This window comes from Helobdella robusta (assembly GCF_000326865.2).
Source record: "Helobdella robusta unplaced genomic scaffold HELROscaffold_7, whole genome shotgun sequence".
Taxonomy (NCBI): Eukaryota; Metazoa; Annelida; class Clitellata; order Rhynchobdellida; family Glossiphoniidae; genus Helobdella; species Helobdella robusta.
This window is the reverse complement of record NW_008705398.1, coordinates 2,763,700-2,781,417: the sequence shown is the minus strand read 5'-3', so window position 1 is coordinate 2,781,417 and position 17,718 is coordinate 2,763,700. Positions and strand designations below refer to the sequence as shown.

At 36.0% G+C, this 17,718-nt stretch overlaps 1 protein-coding gene across 1 annotated transcript in view; it reads left to right on the top strand.

The window, feature by feature from the left end:
• The window catches only part of HELRODRAFT_185164 (hypothetical protein), a 20,538-nt gene extending 3,053 nt beyond the window's left edge, over positions 1-17,485 (top strand). The window contains exons 3-18 of the mRNA XM_009030854.1: positions 2,020-2,134; positions 2,890-2,975; positions 4,112-4,132; positions 5,044-5,135; positions 8,919-8,972; positions 9,655-9,733; positions 9,869-9,947; positions 10,177-10,297; positions 10,779-10,861; positions 11,434-11,497; positions 11,661-11,774; positions 12,025-12,085; positions 12,409-12,535; positions 12,744-12,888; positions 12,977-13,060; positions 16,725-17,485. Of these exons, the coding sequence (XP_009029102.1) occupies positions 2,020-2,134; positions 2,890-2,975; positions 4,112-4,132; positions 5,044-5,135; positions 8,919-8,972; positions 9,655-9,733; positions 9,869-9,947; positions 10,177-10,297; positions 10,779-10,861; positions 11,434-11,497; positions 11,661-11,774; positions 12,025-12,085; positions 12,409-12,535; positions 12,744-12,888; positions 12,977-13,060; positions 16,725-16,865 (1,466 nt within the window). The 3' untranslated portion in view covers positions 16,866-17,485. The remainder of the gene's footprint in view (positions 1-2,019; positions 2,135-2,889; positions 2,976-4,111; positions 4,133-5,043; positions 5,136-8,918; positions 8,973-9,654; positions 9,734-9,868; positions 9,948-10,176; positions 10,298-10,778; positions 10,862-11,433; positions 11,498-11,660; positions 11,775-12,024; positions 12,086-12,408; positions 12,536-12,743; positions 12,889-12,976; positions 13,061-16,724) is intronic.
• The last annotated feature ends 233 nt before the right edge of the window (positions 17,486-17,718 follow it).

The following is a 17,718-nucleotide window of genomic DNA, read 5'->3' as shown; positions in this document are numbered from 1 at the left end:
TTCATTTCTCTAACTGCTTTCTCTACTTCCTCCATCGTCACCTTCTCTATAGGTCCGTGTGTGACCGCGGATTCCACATCTCCATCCCACTCATTCTCTTCATTCATCAACCTTTCCATATGAGCTTTCCACACCTGAGCTTTTTCCTCCTCATCTATGCACAACTTGCCAGATCCATCCCAAACACATCCATTCCCTATAACATCTTTCCTATCCCTCATTGACTGCTTTGCTACTTTGAACATTTTCCTCGAATTCACATCAAATTCCATTTCCTTCATTAACCTATCTGATGCTTTCGTCATTGCAGTTGCCACTGCCTGTTTTGCAACCTTCATAGCCTTCCTATACTCAGACTCCGCTTCCTCCGTCATGTCCCTTCTCCATACCCTAAACCTCTCCTTCTTGACTTCCAAAACCCTTCTTATATCTTCATCCCACCACCACGTCTCACCATGCCTACACTTTCCTTTCGTCCATCCACATACTTTATCTGCCGTAGCCAACACACAGTCCCTGTATCTCTCCCAAACATCTCCATCCTTACCACTCTCCCAATTTTCAGCCACCTTCACTTCAAATGCCTTCTTCACCTCTGCATCCTGCAACTTCCATGTCTTTCTCTTTGCCACAAACTTATCCTTCTTCCTCCTCCCCATTTCTTTTGATGTCACATCCATCACAACCATACTATGCTGCAAAATACCAGGTAACGCCTTCACATTCTTCACATACTTCCTATGTTTGGCCCTTACCAATATATAGTCTATCATCGATCTATGTTCCCCTGACCTATAAGTAATCAATCGCGCTGGTTCCCTTGTGAACCAAGTATTCCCCACCACCATGCTATGTGCATCCGCCAACTCCAACACTCTACGCCCTTCCTCATTCCGTATACCATATCCCCATCCCCCATGTACACCTTCATATCCGTCTGCATCCGCCCCCACATGACCATTCAAATCACCCAACAACACCACAAACTCATTCAACCCCGCTTGCCCAATCTCGTCAGAAACATCATCATAAAACCTATCCTTCTCCTCTTCCTTCCTACTTTGTTGCGGAGCATATCCTGATATCACCCTCACTATTACTTTTCCAAACACCATCACCACCACAATTACAAAATTGCTTCTCCGCCTCACTTCCAACACCTTCTCCACCAACTCTTCTCTTACCATCACACCAACTCCTCCCATACCATCATCCCCCTTCCACCACAACTTATATCTTCCACCTTTAGCCCCCACAAACCTTGTACCCTCACCCTTCCATCTGATCTCCTGTAATGCAGCCACGTCAACCATTCTCCTCTGCAGCTCCTCCACCACTTCCAAACTTCTTCCTGTCAACGTGTCTACATTCCAGGTACCAAACCTCCAACCCCTTGGTCTACAAGTAGTCCTTCCATCTATAGTGCCTTGCACCGCCACACTATAGAGTGGGGTGCCAGTAGCCAGACCATCCACAGGGCCTTGCACCACAACCCCATGGACTGGGTCTTCGGAGATTCTTCGCACCCTCTTCTGCCGGATACTGAGGGCCATTGTTATTTCCGTCATCATAAGTATTATTTTTTGGCTTCTTTTTGAAAGAGCATGAATATTTTATTTTCCTATATGCATTTACATGTTTTCCAACATGAGATTTTATTTGTATGAACTGACTCCTTTTAACTCTGTGAATTATTTGATGACACTTCTCCCAATTTTTTAAGCAGATTTGATTTGTCTGGCATACCACCTTTTTATATGTTAGAATTGGTTATATTAAATCAGAATGAAGGTCTTTTAATATTATTGATTTGAAATTTATTTTATTGCTTTTCTTCAATATATTCTTCATTGGTTGATAAATTGATGGATGGTTTGAAAATATTTTATTGATTGTATGTCAGAACACAATTTAATGAATAATTGATTGAATAAATGAATGAATGCTTAATGATTGAAAGATGAATTGATAGATTAGTGAATGAATAAATGGATGCTTGATGAAAAATATTCATTAAAGTTTACGAATACGTTCATTGTGCGTGTGAGGTGAGTGGGAAGAACACAGTTGATCATCTGACATTTGGTGAATTCGCTTTCTTCGTCAATGAGCTTCAGCAACAATATTCCACAGAGTAAGTTTAATTCTTGAGGAATTTTAAATACTAGATGATTTTTATTCTGTTAGCATGGCATTTTGACTAACTTGTTTAGTTTCCGTTTTGATCATTATCTTTTGGCTTTAATATTTTAATATTTGAGCCATGCTATTTGCCATTTTAATTAAATTTTGTTATACCAAATTCATGTCGTGTGAAAACTGATCTTATACAAATATAAGCAACTTTTATTCTGTCGGTCAAAAGTGGCAATGGCTTTAAAGAATGTTTTATGAAAGGTTCAGTATTTTTTAAAACATAAATTTTTATTATAAAAAACAATTACATTGAGTGAGTTTTTTTAAGCATTTTTTATTTAACATTGATAATAAGGTAAAATTATGATGCAAAAGTTGAACATTTTTTCTGGGAATAGGAATCGGGCGGAAATCGAAGTTGGTGTCGGAAAATTTTACTCGGAGTCTAAATTTTTTGAGCGGTCGGAGTCTGATAGTTTCATCCGATTTTGATACCCTGATATTTAGATATATTTAGTGATAATAGGCTAAGATTATTTTTCTAAATGTTCATTATGATAAATAGTTATAGTTAACAGTCAATATCATGTAATAACTCTAGAACGAGTTTATCTTTCTTTTATAATTGTTCAATTATTTCATGAGTTAATGTAATTATCTGATATGATGAACAAGATGATTGTGTAATTGCAAGGCGAGAAAACATTATCACCAAATGCTTATTACAGTTACCCATTTATATTTTTCATTCAGTAACACACAAACGTTACCTCGTTCTCATTTAAAAGAAAAGGCTGTTGAAGCACTGAACCACAGGCGACTGCAAAGAAGATTTAGTGGTATTTGTTTTTCTTATTTTCATTTTTTTCTTTTTCCATTATTATTTATTTTCATTCTTGGATAACATTCAAGGAGACACGTTTAACTTTGTTTGTGAAAAAAATATCAGTCAATACATCGTCAAATGTTGTTGTGAGTGGCCTGAGATTTGTTCTGCAATTTAAAATTACCTTCTCTCACTAATATTTAAGAACGCGAGAAGATTGTAAAGAACAAAATTATGAAAAAGTGACTGAGTTGGTTTGCTAAGATGTGAACGTGCTGGAGATAATTGGATATCTGTGGGCATGAGAAGAGACGTCAGAGGGAAGTTGAATGTTGAACGTTTTTCTAATTTAAGAAGATGCGAAATAAGAATTGAATTAGCTTTCATTAAAACAATGGTACACAGATCCAGAGTCCTAATTATGATTTCTGTTTCACATTTTATAATAATTATGTGATTGTATGGTTGTATTATGTGAACGTTTTTGTGGGGTTGTTGCATGGTGCGGCAAAACTAACACCTCCACATTAAATCTCTCAAATTGGAGTTTTTCTGGGCTAGAGCTATTTGAGGATTTTTAGCTGTAAAGTTTATTGTTTTCAACTCGGACAAAAATCCCATAAAAAAAAATTATCAAACATTCTCCAATGAACTTCAAGGCCAAAAAAATATAAGTATCAGTTTAGGTTTTTGTCCGGGTTATCTAGCTTTGATGTATTTTGTCTGCAGTGTTTTGTTTAGGGGTTTTGGTCCAGGGTTTTTTGCTTGGAGATTTTTTGGCTCAGAGGTTTTTTCTGATGTTTATTTGTTTAAGGGAGTTTTGCTAGCAAGTTTTTATTCTTTGGTTAATGTGGTTGTTGTATGGTTATATTCTATTGAGATTTATGTTGTTTTATCACCTAGGTTATATATTATTTTGGTCATTATGGTTATGTTACTTAATTGTAGCGTGGTTGTATTGTGTTGTTTGTTTTATGGTTATATTACGTGATTGTTGTTGTATGGTTATATTACGTGATTGTAGTTGTTGTATGGTTATATTACGTGGTTGTTGTTGTATGGTTATATTACGTGGTTGTTGTTGTATGGTTATATTACGTGGTTGTTGTTGTTGTATGGTTATATTACCGGGTTGTTGTTTTATTGCAGGTCATGCAGCCGGATTTCAAGGTTATTGAAAGTTCACCTCCCTATCATTCTTTCTGCTTCATTGCGTGAATGTGAATTTTTATTCAGGTGCTAACACTTTATTTAAATAACCCCTTCCTTAATGTTTGGCTTTTGACTATGCATTCCATCGTTAATTAATTATTTAACATTTTTTTTATTGCATCCACTTCAAACTTCCAAATAACTTTCTTAACATGTTTATTTTTCAAATGTATTCAAGTTAGCATGTTTGCATATTGTGCTGGAATACGACTTACCTAATGTATAATACAATTGAATGTTGAGTTTTATACGAAACCAATGAAACAGCTGTTGATGTGTATGTACATTCATGTGAACATGTGCGAAATGCTTTTAGATAGATACGATAAGGTTATTTTTTATTTATTTGTAATCAATTTTATACTATTTTCCATTTTCCATAAATTTCCATACATGCCCTTGTTCTTCATTATTTGGCTTGATGTTCTCGCTTCTGCAGTTCTTGGATTTTTCATTTTTATACTTCATTAAATCTGTAATATATATTTATTGTTTCAAACGGGCCAACATTTTTTGCATAGTAAATTTAATTTAAAATTGGAAGATTTTAAAATCACTAAAATTGTTTATTCTTCAAATGCATTAACTCACAATAAATAGAAATAATTTGTTATTGCGTCATCGTCAGAGTTTCACTAATTTGCGCATCCGTTTGTTGTTGATCTTAAGAATTACATTAAAAAATTTATTTTAACGATTGTAAAGTCCAGAAATATCTGAAATTAACTCAGATTTATTTATACATTCATGTGATTTTTAGAATATAGTTATGCTCAAGTGTAATTGCGTACTAATCGTTTGTAAAAGATTTTCGCAAATTAATTTTTTAATGCTAATGAATGATTTTTAATGTTTACATCCTGCAACAGTTTTTCTTGGAGGTTCCTGCAACCCAACCACGTGGCGAACCGACATTGCAATTCCTTTCCTCAAGAAACATGGCATCACTTATTATAATCCAGTTCGTATGTTGTTAACCATAAATTTCATCGATCTGCTTTTATCTCAATTTTTAATTCTCCATGAGAAGCATCAACAACAATCACGATTTCGCGTGTATGCGGTGGGTGGAGCGTCGGTTGATGGTTTTGGCGGTCTGCCTCGGTGCTACCAATTCTTGTCTTCTTTTGACTCCGTCTGCTTTTATAATATCGGTTTTTAAATATTACAAATTGCTATTGAATTGCTCTCTTAAGTTATAATTTGGTCCAGCGGTGTGCTTCGAGGTGGCTTGCTTGGAGCATCTCTTTCTGTGGCCATGGTTTTGGGATATGTAAGTCAAAACATATAAACGGAATTTCAGTAATCAGCAAGTGAAACATTAAATTTTGATAGAAAAATGTTTACGAAAGAATTTAAACAAATTGAATACTGTAAGATCAGTGATATAACATATCAAAATGTGAAACTAAATTTTTGGAGCCGTAGCTATGATGCTTGTATTAAGAATTTTCAGTTTTACAAAAGGTCTAACATAGGGGATGTCTACGTGTCCAGTTTTTAAAAACAACAGTAGTTTTGTAAATCGTATTTGAGTTAATCAATTTTATTTAAGTGGACAATGGAACGTTTTTCCTAAATGACATTACGATTACAGTACGTGCGTGCTGCAGTTTTAATAAAATGTTTTTATTGAATAGACTTCTTAATTTGTAATGACGCCAACAAGGCGAGATATTTTATGATCAACTAAATCAATGTTGTCCGCCCAGAATAAATTTTCAGATAGAATTAATCCTAGAAACTGAATACTACGGGCTAATACCATATATACGTTAATACTATATATCATCATCATCATGCACGTTTATAGACACTCAACCCTGGAAAGCAGAACTGCCCGGTGTTCTTTGCAGGGTTTGTTGGCGAAAGCCCGGATTGGCTTTGTCGCGTGATCGAGCACAATTAAATGTTTTTTCTATTTTTCTCTATTCTGGACCGGTTTTGGTTTCAAGCGCATTGACAACACTTCTTCTCAGGTGAACCTGGCTCTGAAACTTTTCCTTAAACCGCCAGTTATAATAGTTTTACATTTCTTTACCCAGTCCTCGTTTGCTTTTCTCTCCAGAGAGAGAGAGAGAGAGAGAGAGAGAGAGAGAGAGAGAGAGAAAGAGAGGAGATAGAGAGGGAAAAAGAATGAGTGGATATAATTTTTTATATTTTGGTAAAATTTTCACTCCAGAAATTTATCAATAAACAAAACAAAATTTTGTGATGTTGATGTTGGGGAATGAAGGCTGCCAAAACATGTTGCCTAATATCATATTAACATTTAGAATATTATATCAGCCACGCAAATTGATTTCTTCGCTGTCAAGCAACAACACCGAAGGCTATTCAAAAACGTCAAAGTTATACCTGGCGAATCATGTGTCGCCCAACATAGACTCCTTGTGGCAGACCTGGTTGTCGAACTATCAAAACATAAGTCTAAACAAATGCCTCGGAGAATCGAAACGTGGAAGCTGAAAAGCAATATTTATCGAGAAAAATTTCAACAGATTGTCGCCACACAGTTAGACTACCAATCGCAAGCCAGTACAGATTGGAGTACATACAAAACCGTTTTGATAAACGCTGCAACTACAGTTTGTGGGAAAACTGGTACAAGAGATAGTCAGCATGAACGAGACACTTGGCGGTGGAATGACAGTGTACAAAATGCAATAGCTGAAAAGAAAGTTGCATACAAGCAATGGCAAAAATCAAAGTCTGTTGATGACCATAAAATTTTCGTGAGAAGAACAACTATGCAAGACGTCAAGTTGCACTGGCTCGGACAGATCAGTGCAGAGAGTGGCTCACTAAAAGCAAAGGTGAACAAATGAAATTTCTGTATCGTATAGCAAAACAAGCAAAGCGTACGAAAAAAGACATAGTTGGTGCCTCATGTATTAAAAATGACAAAAACAAGATGAGATCAAGCTACAGTGGAGAGAATACTTAAACCATCTGTTAAACGAAACAAATCCCATCAATGTTAACTTTGACGCTCTACCCATCGAAGGTCCGATTCCAGGCATCACTGTAGAGGAACTTACAGAAGCTCTGATAGCTATGAAGGATGGAAAGGCAGCAGGGCCTTCTGGACTCACAAATGACATTATCAAAGCATCTGGTACTGAAGGTATCCAAACGTTACTACAACTTTGCCGTGAAATCTGGAGAAATTGCTTAATGCCGACTGAATGGAACTATAGCATGACAGTCCCGCTATACAAAGGAAAAGGTGATCCATTAAACTGTTCATCATATCGGTGTATACGTCTGTTAGAACACTCCCTGAAAATTGTCGAGAAAATCATTGAAAGAAGATTAACGTCGTGCATCACAATCGGAAATTATCAATTTGGTTTCCTAGCAACTGCAAGAGAAGTACCTCGCAAAGCATCAACAACTATCACACATTTTTGTAGACCTTGAAAAAGCATTTGATCGAGTTCCCCGAGAAGCAATCAAGTGGAGTCTATGTCGACAACTCATTCCAGAATATCTTGTTCGACTTGTTATGAAAATGTATACGAATACTAAGACTCTTGTCAGCACAGCGGTTGGAAACACAGATGCATTTGACATCGGCGTTGGAGTTCACCAAGGCTTGATTCTCAGTCCACTGTTATTTCAACTGTGATGGAAGAAATCACAAAGCTGATACGCACTGATGACATTTGGAATCTAAAATATGCTGATGATATCGTTTTAACAGCCACGTCTGAGCAGAATGTAGCACAGATGTTTGAAGATTGGAACACCAGACTCTCCGATTATGGATTCAAAGTCAACATCAGCAAAACCAAAGTAATGAACACTGGTGAACCCATCCAATCCACAGCTGGACGATAGCTCTGTTCAGTTTGTAAAGCTGGTGTAGGTAACAATTCAATCAAGTGTCAGCAGTGTAACCAGTGGTGTCACAAACGTTGTTCAAAAATATTTGGTACTTTATTTAAAGTGTCAAATTTTGTTTGTCCTACTTGCATCAATCCACAACAACAAATTCGAAATAGCAATGTTTTTGAAGCCATTAAGGTAGAGAAAGTCACATCGTTTCAATATCTAGGGGATGTTTTGGATTGTACTGGAACAGCTGAAGCTGCCGTTCGAGCACGCATACGTGCAGCCTGTAATAAATGGCATCTCCTTACCTCTATGTTGATGCGGCGTGACCTCCCACTACCACTACGATCAATACTTTATAAATCTGTGATACGTCCGGTGTTGTTATATGGTGCAGAAACATGGCCAATGACAACCAAACTGGAACAACAATTTCAACGAAACGACATGAAAATGCTTCGATGGATGCAACGAATTAGTCTAAAGGACCGCATCAAATCCACCGAAATCCTGCGTCGTGTTGGTTTAGATGATATAAATAAAGGACGAATGCCGGCAACACCGTCTGCGGTGGTTTGGTCATGTCAAACGAAGTAGAAACAGTGCCATAACTTCTCTTGCAGATGTTGAAGTACCTGGCACAAGTCCCAAAGGCCGTCCAAAGAAGTCCTGGTCGCAAACAATCGAACAAGAAATGAAAGCTCTAAATTTAAATGAAATGGATACAACTGATCGTCTAATTTGGCGCAAAAAGTTGATGGCAAAGAAAACAACATCCTACCTTGGGGACTATGGACGCAAAACGAAGATTGATTGATTTAGCATATTATATATTGATATCATATTAGCGTTTTAATGTATCATGCTGATATATAACTAACTATGTTGAACGAATTAAATATTTTAGCAAGTTTGCAACTGGAAACCAAATCTTATGGAGTTAGAAGACCAAGCTAAACAAGTTAGTATATTGAAATAATTAATAAATACAATAATTTCCCTTATGTTTCTTTCTTAAAACTACTGTTTTTATTGGAATGTTTCTGGGGGTAACAATTAATATGATATTTGATTTGATTGATAAGATATTGCGAAAATCTGGTATTGGATTAGTGGGTTGATTTTTATGATGGAATGATCCTATAGTTTTAGTAATAGTTGATATATATTTCAAGACAATTAAGCATTTTTTTCATCTTGGGAGAAAAAATATGAAACAAAATAATTTGTTGGCTTTATTAGCTCATAAATATGCTTGATGGGAGAATGTTTGGGATTGGATCTTTGCCAACGTTGGTATGCTTAAAGTTAAAACCCGTGCCTTCCTTCTTTCTAGATGAGTATTGTTAATAGTGTTGTGTAGTTCATGAATGTAATAAATTCTATTTGAAATGATTCTTTGCGTGAACAACAGTAAATCTAATGAATTTAATTGTGGAAGAAATATCAAGTAAACAAAATCAGCTCATAAAACATGTCGATTTGTTGGATCATTGGAAATGAAGCAGGACAGATGCTGTTTCAATAATATTATGACATAACATGCCACTTGGCTGTAACTGAATTTTATCTGTGAAACATATGTGATGTGATGATGTTAATAAATTGAAATGTGAGGAAATGATAGTATTCATGTCTCCCAGACAGCTCAGTTACTATTTTTTGTGATTGACAACAAGACACGATCATCTGCCTCCATGGTCGAAGTTGCCTATATTGCAGGTTCACTTTTGAATGTCAGCGTAAAAATTTCGTTTATGTATTTTTACTCATTTATTTTTGCATGTTTATTGTATAAGTTAATTTGTTAGGAATTTTTTTTGTTTATTTTGATGAATCGTAAACTTTTAATGTAAGGTTGTGACAGACAGTTGATTCTTGTAGTGAAAAAATTTCAACCACCTGTTTATATATATGGCGAGTTGCTAAGGCAGAGGTTGGTTATCATTATGTTTCATCCTGTTTCATTGCATATTGATAATCTTTTGTTCTGTTTTTATAAACATTTTAGAAAAATTTATTAGAATTTTTTTAGTATGGCTAGTTAGGTGAACAATGAACGAACGAACAACAGAATTAATAATTGATTGATTGATCGATTGAATGAATGATTGATTGAATGAATGAATATTTGATTGAATGATTGATTGAATGAATGACTTTAGTGAGTTGGATGACCTGGAAAGAAGCCATGCCTATTTAATAGACCTGTCAGAGAGGATGGGTATTCCCGTCTTCAACGACATCTGCACCGCACTCAACTGCACCAAAAAAGTTATCACACAGGTTTTCCAATCTTCCATAATTTAGTCATTAGTAAAAGATGATTAATTTTATTGATTGCAATGTAGAATAGTGAGTTGTTAATCAAGATTTAAATTAAATTTAAAGTCCAGTTTAAAATTTCAAACTTGCTAACATTATAATTTACGAATAGTTGAATAATTTTGTTTCAGTATAACACATTTATTTCTAAATGTTTAACAAAGTGTATAAAGATGATGGCATTTTTTTTAAACACTTTTGTTCGAGGATGTTTTCCAAGTCTAATTTGATAAATTACATTTTCTGTCTATTCTAAAATTTGCATTTGTTAATATTGAAAATATAAATTGCAAAGATAAGTTTTTAATAATAATTAATAACCAACTCTTCAGGGATAATGCATATTATCTAATTGATTTCTTGTAAATTTTGTTCTTTTTAAATTCTTCCGTTGAATCGTTATAATTCCCGTTAATTTTAACCACCAACCACATAACGTCAGCAAATAAAAGTTAGTGATCTAACAGTGGCAGATGGTGCCCAGCCCGTCAAACATCCACATCTGAGAATTGCCAACGAACTTCTGTAAGCGAACCATTTATAAATCATCGTCACCATCACGTGTATCTTCCTTTGCTGCTTTGTTCCCATTTATTATTAAATTTGGTTCAACTTCAACATTCTTCTCCCTTCTTTCAAATTGTCTTCCAAGTTCAGATGTTTACGCTTTGTGACATCAACAAATTGTTTGTACTATTTATATTAATAAATTCTATGTACATTAAATTGCATTTAAACATACTGTGTTTACAATCTCTATTTTATTGTTAATTTACTTAGTCTGAGCAGTATTTTTTGCAACTGTTGCTAAATAAACAATTTTTTATAAACTAACCAGTTGCAGTACAAATCTGTAAATGCTTTTACAAGCCTAAGAGTTTGAATTTTTTTTACTTGTGAAGCATTTATTTCGTAGTTTTCTTCCATTCAACATAACATTGTATTGATTTGTCTAATGCAAACGATATTTCAGACATTTAATTTATGAAGAATACCTAATAGTTGAAATCTGTACCACTGAGAAAGAAACAATTTATTTGATTGAATATAATTATATTTTAGGTAGTTATAAATTGATTTGATGAACAAAAACGCAGGAGTATAAAGGAAGTGTTCAACACGGTAGATTCTTGCAATGCTGGGAGGTTGTCTTTTGATGATGTAAGTCTTGTTTGGTTTGTAGTGCTGCTAACAATTTTCGTGCAGCCTACACTTATGAACATATCACATTCTGACATTCCACCATAAATTCATTATTTCCAACACCAATCCAACATTCCATCACATTCTTACCTTGCACGGGCATGCATCATGATGTTTGCAGACGAACCTGGCTTTCCGAACTGTCACAAGCGACAACCTACCTTCCAATCTCTACTATTTGGGTTCGTTTACGTTCGAACAGTTTTGCTGCCTGCTCACTGAATACAGGTATAAGGTACGTGCAGTTCATTTTTTAGTATTTTGTTCTTTTCAAGCCATGCCTGGCATGTTGCGACAAATCTCCTCCTAAGTAAAATTTTAATGATGGTAATTTATTTATGACTTCCAAATGTCAGTCAGCTCAATGCATTCTAACTGGCAACAAATGTTGCCAAATTATTACTTTCCAAACGGTAAATAGAGAGTTATTCTGCAGTTGTGTTCATATTTAATTAAGTTGAAAAACTAACTTTTTGTTCACATAGAAAAAGAACATTTTTCAAATTTTGTGGAGCTTCCTGTGGAACTTTCCGAGCATCTTGCTACGTAAGTCATGTTGGTACCTGCTTGTTGTTAGAATGTCTCTTGAATATCTTTTGAATATTATGTTGAAAGAGAACATCTCTCATTGCTTCAACAATTATCCCATATTGAAATCAATCAGTCCTATCTTAACTAAAGGTTTTTGCAGCCATCTAACTAATACCACGAACTCAAACTTATGTTGAATGAATTAATATGAATATTGATGTATAAATTTAATGATATATTTGGTTATTACGGAACAACATGTCATGATCTTATAGTTATTTTTCAATGAAAATGGTTGCATGTAGAATTAGATATGTTGAATTAAATTTTTTTCATAGATTGGTTAGGGTGGACATCAATAAAGTTTCGAGCAGATGGCACTGAGCCACGTAGGAGGGACATATTTCTTGGTGGAAGTTGTGGGGCTTCTGCTTGGCGGGAATCCATCGCCATCCCCATTCTGCGGTTCCTATGCATTCAGTCATTTCGTTATATTTTTTAAATAAATATATCTAACGGTTTGTGAACATTTAGCGAACATTTTGTTGTTTTCAGTTGCTTGCTACTTCATTATTTTGCTTTGTATCGAAATGTACAAATATTTTGGGTTAAAAATTATTAACTGTGATTGTCGTCGTTTTCGTAGTTAATAATTGAATTGCAACCGAAACAGGAAAAATGGAATATCATATTTCAACCCTCAAGTACACTGCTGGAATGCACACTGCATACCTCGGGAGGCCTCTATCAAGGACAGCTGCCTGGTCCTTCTCTACGTCATCACACAAGACACGAGGGCCATGACCAGCATGCTTGAGGTATCTTGTCCATTCAACTTCATCATTAATTGTGTCATGAGGGTCATGAGGGTATTGATACATTTAAAATTCATTTGTAATTATTCAGGCTGGCTATTTTATTGGGAAGAAATGTAATGTTATCTTATGCATTGAATTCATTAAAACTGGTGCTGTCATTGATGGAGAGAAGGTCGGTTGAACATGTTTTAATTTTATCACTTACTTTTCATCAGTTTTGACTAATCACTTATATCCCGCTTGACCATCTAAAAGTTTTATGCTCGTCAGTTTAAAGTATCTCTCAGGACGACTTTGTCATCCGACATTCTATTTTATTTCTTTTCAATGATGTTGTTGGATCACTGACTGGCCGTTGCATGGAAATCGCAGAAATGCTCGAGCGTAGAAGGATTGCATCTGCTGCTTTCAGGAAACCCTATGGAAATCGAATGGTGTCTGTCATGTCAACTCAGACAAAGAAAAATATAAACTATTCTGGAATGGTCAAAAGACGGCCAAAAATGGTGTTGGAATTTTTGTCAGAGAACATCTAGCCCAAGAAATACTGGATATTAAAAGGATTAGTTCACGTCTCATGTGGATAAAGCTTCGCATAGAAAAGCAAACAATGATTATTTTTTCTGCATACGCACCACAGACAGGCGAATCAGAAGAGATGAAAAATGACTTCTGGGTTGCATTCTCTGACACCATCTCAACAATACCAAAATCTGAAACAATCCTGATGGGAGGTGATCTCAATGGCCACGTTGGAGAGAAAACAGATGGTTTTGACAACGTGCATGGCGGTTCTGGCTATGGAAAACGGAATGAAGATGGCAACCGCATCCTTGAGTCTGCTGAAAGTCACGGGTTTTGTTTACTAAACACATATTTTAGAAAGAGGTTGGAACATCTCACAACATACAAAAGTGCACCATCTGATAAGCAAATTGATTTCTTCGCTGTCAAGCAACAACACCGAAGGCTATTCAAAAACGTCAAAGTTATACCTGGCGAAGCATGTGTCGCCCAAAATAAACTTCTTGTGGCAGACCTTGTTGTCGAACTGTCAAAACATAAGTCTAAACAAATGCCTTGGAGAATCAAAACGTGGAAGCTGAAAAGCAATATTCATCGAGAAAAATTTCAACAGATTTTCGCCACACAGTTAGACCACCAATCGCAAGCCAGTACAGATTGGAGTACATACAAAACCGTTAGAATAAACGCTGCAGCTACAGTTTGTGGGAAAACTGGTACAAAACGTCAGCATGAACGTGATATTTGGTGGTGGAATGACAGTGTACAAAATGCAATAGCTGAAAAGAAAATTGTATACAAGCAATGGCAAAAATCAAAGTCTGTTGATGACCATAAAATTTTCCGTGAAAAGAACAATTATGCTAAACGTCAAGTCGCACTGGCTCGGACAGATCAGTGCAGAGAGTGGCTCACTAAAAGCAAAGGTGAACAAATGAAATCTCTGTATCGTATAGCAAAACAAGCAAAGCGTACGAAAAAAGACATAGTTGGTACCTCATGTTTCAAAAATAACAAAAATGAGATGGTTCTTGAACAAGATGAGATCAAGCTACAGCGGAGAGAATACTTCAACCGTCTGTTAAACGAAACAAATCCCATCAATGTTAACTTTGACGCTTCACCCATTGAAGGTCCGATTCCAAACATCACTGTAGAGGAGCTTACAGAAGCTCTGAAAGCTATGAAGGATGGAAAGGCAGCAGGGCCTTCTGGACTCACAAATGACATTATCAAAGCATCTGGTACTGCAGGTATCCAAACGTTACTACAACATTGCCGTGAAATCTGGAGAAATTGCTCAATGCCGACTGAATGAAACTACAGCATGACAGTCCCGCTATACAAAGGAAAAGTTGATCCATTAAACTGTTCATCATATCGGTGTATACGTCTGTTAAAACACTCCCTGAAAATTGTCGAGAAAATCATTGAGAGAAGATTAACGTCGTGCATCACAATCGGAAAATATCAATTTGGTTTCCTAGCGGGGAAATCAACAATTGGTGCAATTCACATCCTTCGGCAACTGCAAGAGAAGTACCTCGCAAAGCATCAACAACTATCACACATTTTTGTAGACCTTGAAAAAGCATTTGATCGAGTTCCCCGAGAAGCAATCAAGTGGAGTCTATGTCGACAACTCATTCCAGAATATCTTGTTCGACTTGTTATGAAAATGTATACGAATACTAAGACTCTTGTCAGCACAGCGGTTGGAAACACAGATGCATTTGACATCGGCGTTGGAGTTCACCAAGGCTTGATTCTCTGTCCACTGTTATTTCAACTGTGATGGAAGAAATCACAAAGCTGATACGCACTGATGACATTTGGAATATAATATATGCTGATGATATCGTTTTAACAGCCACGTCTGAGCGGAATGCAGCACAGATGTTTGAAGATTGGAACACCAGACTCGCCAATCATGGATTCAAAGTCAACATCGGCAAAACCCAAGCAATGAACACTGGTGAACCCATCCAATTCACAGCTATTGGACGATGGCCCTGTTCTGTTTGTAAAACACTTCAATCGAGTGTCAGCAGTTTAACCAGTGGTGTCACAAACGTTATTCAAAAATAATTGGTACTTTATCTAAAGTGTCCAATTTTATTTGCCCTGCTTGCATCAATCCACAACAACAAATTCGAAATAGCACTGTTTTTGAAGCCATTAAGGTAGAAAAAGTCAATATCTAGGGGATGTTCTGGATTGTACTGGAACTGAAGCTGCCGTTCGAGCACGCATACATGCAGTCTGGAATAAATGGCATCTCCTTGCCTCTATATTTATGCGGCGTGACATCCCACTACCACTACGATCAATACTTTATAAATCTGTGATACGTCCGGTGTTGTTATATGGTGCAGAAACATGGCCAATGATAACCAAACTGGAACAACAACTTCAACGAACCGACATGAAAATGCTCCGATGGATGCAACGAATTAGTCTGAAGTACCACATCAAATCTACCGAAATCCTGCGTCGTGCTGGTTTAGAGGATGTAAAGGACGAATGCCGGCAACACCGTCTGAGGTGGTTTGGTCATGTCAAACGAAGTAGAAACAGTGCCATAACTTCTCTTGCAGATGTTGAAATACCTGGCACACGTCCCAAAGGCCGTCCAAAGAAGTCCTGGTCTTAAACAATCGAGCAAGACATGAAAGCTCTAAATTTAAATAAAATGGATACAACTGATCGTCTAATTTGGCGCAAAAAGTTGATGGCAAAGAAAACAACGTCCATCCTCGGGGAACCGGGTCTCTGGACGCAAAACGATGATTGATTGATTGTTCATTGTTCTCCATTTTTTAACCTGATTCATTAGACTGATTGGAGGTGTTTTATTAGGCATTTTCTCATCATTTCATCATTTTCCCGTCAAACGAATAATTTTTGGTGCCAGGAATGTACTCAGGTCGTATAATGAGCCTGGAAAACTGAAGCCTCTTTTTCTTAGTCCGAACATGCCACACAGAGGCCCATGATAAATTTATGTACTTTTCCTATCTTTGGAACAACATCTTTTAAATTATATTTAATATATTGCAATGGCTAGTATTTTTTTATTCCATTTCTTTAGTTAATCTCGTTGTCATAACAGCGTGTTTTTTTGCTTCTCTTTCTAATTTACTTCTGATTTATGTCTAGATTTTCATTGTTATATATTTGTCATCAAATCGAACAACTAATTAAAATTTGTACGTCAAGTTTATTTGCGCCATTGCAATGACAGCTGGCAAGCACAGTCTTAAGTTTTTGATTATTTTCAAATGAATTTGTTTCAATGTTTGTTACGTTAGTTATCGGACAATGAGGTGCTGGATTACAATCGATCACGTGCCTACCTAGCAGACGTGGCCAACCGTGATGGGGTGCCCGTCTTTGATGACGTCGAGGAGGCCGTCCTCTGTGCTGTCAACAGGTTCAGGGAGGCTCTCTGACATTCTTCCCTATGCGGCTCACATATATATAATTCATTAAAATATGTATGTATGCGTATGTATGTGCGTGCGTGCATACTAATGATATACATACATTGCACAATGTCACGTTGTACAAATTAGTTGTTCATTTACTGTTTTGTTCATCATTCGTTGTAAAGTCATTTATCGTTGTGGCGTTGGACTATTTGATAAAAAATAATAATTTATTTTTTGTATCTTATTCACTGTACAGAATGTGATTCGTTACGTCGCAATCTGAAGAAATTGTTTATATTGCTTAATTTAATTTAAATTGAAATGTAGAACAACACTCGTACTTCGTTCCATCATGTCACGTGCCTTCAAATCATGCATCTCCGTTTTTTATTGTTAGGTTTCCTTGACAATCTGATATTTTTTTAAATGATATTTTTAATCGCTTTGAGATATTATACTTTTTAATATTTAAAATGAACTTTTTTGATACTAGGATGTGCACTGCACTTAATAATGGCATTTGTTTGTAGCAGGTTTTGTATTAGGAATGTTAACATTGTAGCAATTAATAAAACACACATGCGCACAAATGTTTTTGTATTGCATGATCATCATAGAAATAAACTTATGCACACGGATTGTATGAACGTTAATGGTATAATGGTAATGTACTCTCATAATCCACGCACAACTGTTTCTACTGCATTCAAGTTGATAAAAACCGCAGAGACTCCAGAAATTAACTTTCATTAAATTTTATTGTAAATAATTATATACTTAAAATGTCACATGTAGTTATGCGAATCGGAGAAGCGTTGTCCGAACACTGATAAGTAAAAGGCGTGCATGTCATTTATCGACATTTTCATATTGA